This window comes from Carassius auratus, chromosome 28 (genome assembly GCF_003368295.1).
Source record: "Carassius auratus strain Wakin chromosome 28, ASM336829v1, whole genome shotgun sequence".
NCBI lineage: Eukaryota > Metazoa > Chordata > Actinopteri > Cypriniformes > Cyprinidae > Carassius > Carassius auratus.
In genome coordinates, this window is record NC_039270.1 from 10,969,064 (window position 1) to 10,977,166 (window position 8,103).

The window sequence follows — 8,103 nt, forward strand, 5'->3', positions numbered from 1 at the left end:
GTTGTACAGTGTGGTTTTCTAGCTGCACTACTGAGGAAAAAAAAGATCTGCAGCGGGTAATTAAAACTGCCCAGAGAATCATTGGTGCACCTCTTCCAAGCCTTGAGGATATCTATTCCAGTAGGCTGCAGAGAAGAGCAGCAAGTATGAGGGCAGATCCTACACATCCTGGCTATGCCCTGTTTGACACCCTACCCTCAGGCCGGCTCAGGGTCATGAGGGCACGGAAAAACCGAATGAGAAACAGTTTTTTTTCCAAAGGCCATAAATGAGCTGCTGAAAGGCTGAAAGCATGGAAGACTAATTAATTTGGACTTGAATTATACTGTGTATTTTTAAATATTCATGTATATTATTTATTGACTGTTGTTGATAGTCACTTTTTTTATTCTTTAAGCTGCTAACTTAGTGATTGATGTCATCTTAAATTTCGTTGTGAAGAGATATGCAATGACAATAAAACTAAACTAATTTGTATGTATATGGATTGTATATATTGTTTTTTTTTCTTCTCTTTAACGTTCAGCACTTTGGTGCCCATTATGGTTTTTGAAAGTGCTTTAGAAATAAATTGAGTTGAGTTGAGCTTGACTAATATGACTTACCAGAACTAACGCTTTCATAAAACAGATAAAAACAGAAACAGAAGTGAAGAGAAGTGTAAAAAAAAAAAAAAGAGGTTGAGTCAAAAGCGATACTTGTGTCCCTGCTCTGTGGAGTCGCACGGTAGAGTCGATGGTCTTCATACTCTTCACACGTGGGCTGCCGTGAACGCTACCGCAGTGTACTAACCTTTGTTATACCCATTTGACAAAACGGAAATGGAATTCAGCTGAACACACTTCACTGTTTCGCAACAAAGGGCAAAGCAAGTGCTACACACTGACAAGGTTTGCAATAGAGTACAAGACCGAACGTAATGCAATATTATTATAAGAATGCCTTACACACAATGCCATAATCTGCATTCCTCTCAGAGTGGTCTTTTAGTTGTTCCCAAGATGGCTTCATTCTAGGGATGATGGTGCATTTTCTTCTTACATTCTTCTTATATATTCTCTCCTAGGAAACACCAGGGAAACAAATTATTTCTTCTTAAAGCATTCTATTTTAGGATTGCTTTTACTTGATTATTCATTTTATTTTTTAATTTTTGGTTGTATATTTATTTTATTTAAAGTGTATTATTATTATTATTATTATTATTCAAAAATCATAAAACATTTGTTATAATCCTCCCTTCTGACCTCTGGCATGTGATCATAAGAACACTAAAAACTGAAGATTTTTCTGCTCAAGTGAAACTGAAAGTAAACAGAGCTTTGCAGGAAAAGCCCTCATTACAAGAAAATATATTGTATGTGTGTGTGTGTGTGTGAGAGAGAGAGAAAGAGAAAGAGAAAGAGAGAGAAAGAGATGGTTTCTTTTGAATATATTGTGATAATATAATGTGATGTACACTAGCCTACTCCACTCCATTCTTTGTGCTTTTGTTGCTGTTGTTTCCAATTCTGTGACACTTAAACGGTTAATATATAGATCTTGGCCATGTTGAAATCATAAAGAAAATGAATGCTGCCCAAGATTTGCAGCACATCAGTTATGGTCCCTATATCCATTAAATACTAACAAAAGTTAATATGGTATATAATACCACATGGTGAATCATCTGTGATTATGTGTCAAGCACACAAACCTTTCTGTATAAGATTCAGTCATATTTAGACTGACTCCAGGCTTACATGCCTTTGCCATTCAGTTTTGCAATTCTACTGTTTGTCTCAAGTTTTTGACTGTTGCTCTATTTTCCCGCAGACCTTTCTGTAAAAAAAAAAAAAAAAAAACCTATTGTGGTTGTATTCATGTGTCTTCGTTTCCTTTGCAATACATCAAAGTTGACTCTCATGCTGTATCTATCCAGCGAGCCAATCAGTGCTCCGCAGGTCATTGGTGCCGCCCACTGAACTGATGCAGAGATGAAAGCTGTACAGCAGTCTTTGCTAACGGTGTGTGTGCGTGCCTATAAAGTAAGTAGCAGTCTACTATTCTCTACTAGGTTTATGAATGTTTAACTGCTCAGTGTGTCCAAGTTAAGTGTTAAGTGTGTATATTTACATACTAGATTCCTCACATATATCTCTGTTTAGATGACATAATCTACTGTATGTGCCATTTATTCGTTATATGGTTTATCAAATATACATTTCTAAGAGTCAAAGTACTTATCTGGCAAATGTGCGCTAATAGACAGAGCAGCTTCATCTCTGTCCAGTTTTCCCATTTACTGTATTAATTACTTCATATGTATTATAGTATATTCACTGTGAAAGTTACTGTGACTATATGTGTTGTGATTACTGTTATTGATTATACTTATATATTGTTTGTATATACAGTCAGGTCCATAAATATTGGGACATCGACACAATTCTAATCTTTTTGGCTCTATACACCACCACAATGGATTTGAAATGAAACGAACAAGTTCTGCTTTAACTGCAGACATTCAGCTTTAATTTGAGGGTATTTACATCTAAATCAGGTGAACGGTGTAGGAATTACAACAGTTTGTATATGTACATCCCACTTTTTAAGGGACCAAAAGTAATGGGACAGATTAACAATCATAAATCAAACTTTAATTTTTTAATACTTGGTTGCAAATCCTTTGCAGTCAATTACAGCCTGAAGTCTGGAGATCAATTAGACATCAGCGTACGCTGGGTTTCATCCCCGGTGATGCTCTGCCAGGCCTCTACTGCAACTGTCTTCAGTTCCTGCTTGTTCTTGGGGCATTTTCCCTTCAGTTTTGTCTTCAGCAAGTGAAATGCATGCTCAATCGGATTTAGGTCAGGTGATTGACTTGGCCATGGCATAACATTACACTTCTTTCCCTTAAAAATCTCTTTGGTTGCTTTCCAAACACCAAACTACCCTATTAACAAACTACTATTTATGATTGTTAATCTGTCCCATTACTTTTGGTCCCTTAAAAAGTGGGATGTACATATACAAACTGTTGTAATTCCTACACCGTTCACCTGATTTGGATATAAATACCCTCAAATTAAAGCTGAAAGTCTGCAGTTAAAGCACATCTTGTTCGTTTCATTTAAAATCCATTGTGGTGGTGTATAGAGCCAAAAAGATTAGAATTGTGTCGATGTCCCAATATTTATGGACCTGACTGTATTTTGTAGAGAAACCACAAACACACACGCAAAGCAGAATTTCTTCAGTATACCGAGTTGTGTTGACAATAAATGAGTTATTTCCTTATACCTGATGCTTCATAGCGTGTGTGTTATCAAATGTTTAATTCACATGAAAGAAGAGCTTACAGTGGCAACTCATTTTGACAATTTCCTTTATTGTTGTTCTCTGATTACTTTGGAGGTAGTCAGTTCATCCACCTGCCTCATCTGAAGCTTTCATCGACAGCCTGTCATTGGTTGTGGAGACATGCAGCACCAAGACTTGCCTTTACAGACACAAAGGTCACACAGATGAACTCCAGAAATCTTTTGCCTCTTCAGTTATTGAGCAAAAACGTTTGATTAGCTCAGCTTGTTGCTCAAGTTACAAGGGTTAAATGTCATATTGAAAAACATCTGCATACACTGCTTCAACACATTAACTTCCACCAGGCTTGGAGCTGGTGCAACTCATCCTCAAAAGCATATTTCTTAAGCTTCTAAAACATACCAGAATATAATATTAATCCTGCAAGGAGAAGGAACGCTGTGATTTGTTTTTACGACCACATTTGTGTATGAGTGTGTAGGAGACATCTTTCTGCACATGCTCAGACCTGAGAGACCTTGCCTTCAAACCACATCCTGATTAACACAAGATAAAATTGATCTGCTGTAAGATCTGAGGATTTTACCATATCAGCTCACCTGTTCAAACAGATCACCTCAAACTCCTAGACAAGCCATGGATTTTGAGAAGAACAAAGAAGGATGTAAAAACTGCCAAAAGAATTGCAATAACAAATGCCAATGTCATTGTCATACAATAACCCAAAGTCCTAAACCTAAGCAAAGGACTGAGGAGAAGACGTCTGGAGGGCCTTCAAAAGAGTGCGGCTCCTGTGATTGCGGCCACTGTGATGGTGACTTCTGTGACAGTGGCTCCTGTGACTGTGGCTCCTGTGACTGTGGCTCCTGTGACTGTGGTTCCTGTGACTGTGGCTCCTTTGATTGCGACTCCTGTGATTGCGACTCCTGTGACTCCTATGACGGTGGCTCAAGTGATGGTGGTGCTGGTGATGGTGGCTCATATTACTGCGGCCCCTGTGATTGCGGCCCCTGTGATTGTGGCTCCTGTGATTGTGGCTCCTGTGATTGTGGTTCCTGTATTAGTCAGTGAATGTTTGCAGGATAATGGTCAGACAGGTAAGAAACATTTGTCTCTTTAATAACTGCTTCTAAAAATATGGATTTTTTACAATTTCTCTCCAGTTTTATCAAAGTTTTGTGTAATTGTGGCTGTCCAATGTGCTCTGAACATTGATCAGTACTTTCACAACATTTATAAATCTGAACGATAATTTCAACATTTACGAATACATATTCAAATTCTATATTGTGCCAGCATTATCTAGTGCACTGTGAATTAACATGAATAAACACTAACAAAGGTACAAAAATGTACACTGTAAAAAATGACTGTGATTTTAACGGTAAAGAACTGTGAAAATGCTACAGTACAAACCTGTTTACTGGTTAACGGTAATTTCCTGTAAACTTTACTGGGAAAAAAAACATAAGCTTACATTCCCAGAATTCTCTGCGTTGCATTTCAAATTTTGTTTGAATTTGATTTTTTTTCCTTGAAATAACTGTTTCTTCTTAATTTTTTCTCATCTGTTATGTTTATTAGTTTTGTATGTTACATAAAATGTTGTTCAATTTATGTTTATTGCATATTTCAGTTTAATGAGTCTCACCATGATGGTGTTTAGTGCTTGTGTGAATGACTCCGTGCACCTTCTATGTATCTTACTATTTTAAAGCTGCTTGTGATGGGCTTTGCTTCACCACGTGACTCTCCCATCACCACCTGCTTTTGGTGGCTAACAGTGTAATACAAAGGTACAAAACAGATTTCAGTGCTTCAATAAGTTCGTATATTAATATTATATCAGTTGAATTATGGTATTAAACTGTAAATATAAAGTAAAACCGTTAAACCTACAACAATGGAACTGTATTTTTTACAGTATAAAACCATTAAACCAAAAACAGTTTTACCATATTTTTTTAGGGAAAATTCTGGCAACCACAGCTGCTGGTTTTTTACCGTATATTTTACGTAATATTTTTAACAGTGTAGCTCAAATATATTTTTCATTGTTAGACCACATTAGACTGGCTAATGCATTAATATGAACAATTGAGACTTTATTGCAAAGTGTTAGTAAAAAGTAAAAGTGACAAGCTTAACTTGAAATTGATTTGAAATACATTTCATTCTTGTTAAGAATATTACAAAATACATTTACATTTAATAGAAATACCCTGTAGTTGTACTTTTGGTGTACTAAATTGGTATTCTTAAATTGGAATAACTAATTTTCTACTTACTTAATGCATTTAAGTAGTGCCGAAGTAGTAGAAAATATATTAGATTGTCCAAAAGTGGAACTATTGCAATACTTCAGGTATACTTTAAATATTTTGCATGTGAAGACTGATATAATTCAAAGATCATACAGTCCTTATCAATAGTGACATTAAAACATTTTAGTCTTAATTAAGAAATGTTATTTTTAAGAAATGTGCATTGTGTACAAGTAGTACTCCAAATAAAGTTTAATTAAATTGTGTAATATGTCCATAAATATGTTAATAGGTTAGAACTATACTTAGTATATGTAATTTTTATGGTTTAGATTTGTTTACTTATAGAAAAGACACTATCATTTCCAGCCTCATTTTATTTGTAGGCATAGTAAATATTTCATGTTGATACTGAACTTTTTTGTTATTATTATTAAGTAATTTATCTGTCCGATTCAGATGGAATTGTGAAGATGACGCAGCACTCAGGACGGGTTTCAGCTCCAGTGAAGTACCTCATCAAGACAAAGACAACAGCACTATGATCTACAATAAATATCAGGACCCCTTTAGTGCCATCATGGATGTTAAACATCATAAAAACAATATTATCTGTACATATAAATACAATTACAACCAAACGGTCAAATTAAACACAATAACAAATCAGTTCAGTTAAATGTTTTTTTGCCAGTGCTCTGAATATCTGTATTTTTAAGAAAATTTGTCTGTTTTAATTTAATTAAATTTTTTGGATTTTACAACAACGAGAACATTGTCTCTCAATTTTGAAATGATTTTAAGCATTATGCACTCATTATTTGTGAAGGGCACAAGTGGGGGGTGCTCATCATGACAGTCATGTGACACTTCACCAGAGATACATATAACTGATATTTGCTTATGTTTTATTTTGTGTTTTATCTTTAATTTAACACAAACATTCATTGCCAAAGAAGCTGGCTGTTCACAGAGTGCTGTATCCAAGCATGTTAACAGAAAGTTGAATGGAAGGAAAAAGTGTGGAAGAAAAGGATGCACAACCAACCGAGAGAACTGCTGCTCATAAGTATTGTCAAGCAAAATCAATTCAAGAGTTTGAGTGAACTACACAAGGAATAAACTGAGGCTGGGGTCAAGGCATCAAGAGCCACTACACACAGAAATGTCAAGGAATTTGCTGAACTACAGACAACGTCAGAGGTGTCTTACCTGGGATAAGGAGAAGAAGAACTGGACCAGTGGTCCAAAGTCCTCTTTTCAGATGAGAGCAAGTTTTGTATTTCATTTGGAAACCTAGATCCTAGAATCTGGATGAAGGGTGGAGAAGCTCATAGCCCAAGTTGCTTGAAGTCTAGTGTTAAGTTTCCATGTTTTAAAAACCAAAGTCACTGCACATGTTTTCCAAGAAATTAAGGAGTACTTCATGCTTGCTTCTGCTGACCAGCTTTTTGAAGATGCTGATTTTATTTTCCAGCAGGATTTGGCATCTTCCCAAACTGCCTAAAGCACCAAAAGTTGGTTAAATGACCATGATGTTGGCCAGCAAACTCACCAAACCTGAACCCCAGAGAGAATCTATGGGATATTGTCAAGAGGAAGATGAGAAACAAGAGACCAAACAATATAGATGAGCTGAAGGCCACTGTCAAAGAAACCTGGGCTTCCAGACTACCTCAGCAGAGCCACAAACTGATCACCTCCATGCCACGCCGAATTGAGGCAGTAATTAAAGCAAAAGGATCACCTACCAAGTATTGAGTACATGTAGTAAATTAACATACATACCCGATTCCAAAAAAGTTGGTACACTGTACAAATTTTGAGTAAAAAGGAATGGAATAATTTACAATCTCATAAATGTATATTATATTAACAGTAGAATATAGATAACATCAAATTTTGAAAGTGAGACATTTTGAAATGTCATGCCAGGTATTGACTCATTTAGGATTTTATGAGAGCTACACATTCCAAAAAAGTTGTGACAGGTAGCAATAAGAGCCGGTAAATTTAAATGTACACAAGGAACAGCTGGAGGACCAATTTGCAACTTATTAGGTCAATTGGCAACATGACTGGGTATAAAAAGAGCCTCTCAGAGTGACAGTGTCTCTCAGAAGTCAAGATGGGCGAAAAATAGTGGAGCAATATCAGAAAGGAGTTTCTTAAGAGAAAAATTGCAAAGAGTTCGAAGTTATCATCATCTACAGTGCATAATATCATCCAAAGCTTCAGAGAATCTGGAACAATCTCTGTGCGTAAGGATCAAGGCCGGAAAACCAAACTAGATGCCCATGATTTTCGGGCCCTTAGACAGCACTGCATCACATATACGGGAATGATACTGTAATGGAAATCACAACATGGGCTCAGGAATACTTCCAGAAAACATTGTCCGTGAACACAATCACGGTTGCCAGCTAACACTCAATAAAACTATTGGTCAAAAAATAAGCCATATCTAAACATGATCCAGAAGTGCAGACGTTTACTCTGGGCCAAGGCTCATTTAAAATGAACTGTGGCAAAGTGA

At 36.2% G+C, this 8,103-nt stretch overlaps 1 protein-coding gene across 2 annotated transcripts; it reads left to right on the forward strand.

Moving 5' to 3' along the window:
* The first annotated feature begins 1,407 nt into the window (after window positions 1-1,407).
* On the forward strand, window positions 1,408-6,382 carry LOC113047625 (actin cytoskeleton-regulatory complex protein PAN1-like). Of its 2 annotated transcripts, XR_003276323.1 has the most exons (3): window positions 1,408-2,027; window positions 3,397-4,400; window positions 6,027-6,382. XR_003276323.1 is itself a non-coding variant. In XM_026208985.1 (2 exons), exons 1-2 carry the CDS (start codon window positions 4,115-4,117, stop codon window positions 6,110-6,112), a joined length of 372 nt encoding a protein of 123 aa, XP_026064770.1. In that variant the 5' UTR covers window positions 3,213-4,114; the 3' UTR covers window positions 6,113-6,382. The 2 variants fall into 2 exon arrangements, 1 of the variants encoding a protein (XP_026064770.1); XM_026208985.1 differs by lacking the exon at window positions 1,408-2,027 and having other exon boundaries at window positions 3,213-4,400.
* Window positions 6,383-8,103: the final 1,721 nt, after the last annotated feature.

Bases quoted from the DNA above. Each gene is read 5' to 3' on its own strand.
- LOC113047625 (XM_026208985.1), top strand. From the start codon at position 4,115: ATGGTGACTTCTGTGACAGTGGCTCCTGTGACTGTGGCTCCTGTGACT. The intron at 4,401-6,026 runs GTAAGAAACATT...TGTCCGATTCAG, and splicing joins GCAGGATAATGGTCAGACAG to ATGGAATTGTGAAGATGACG.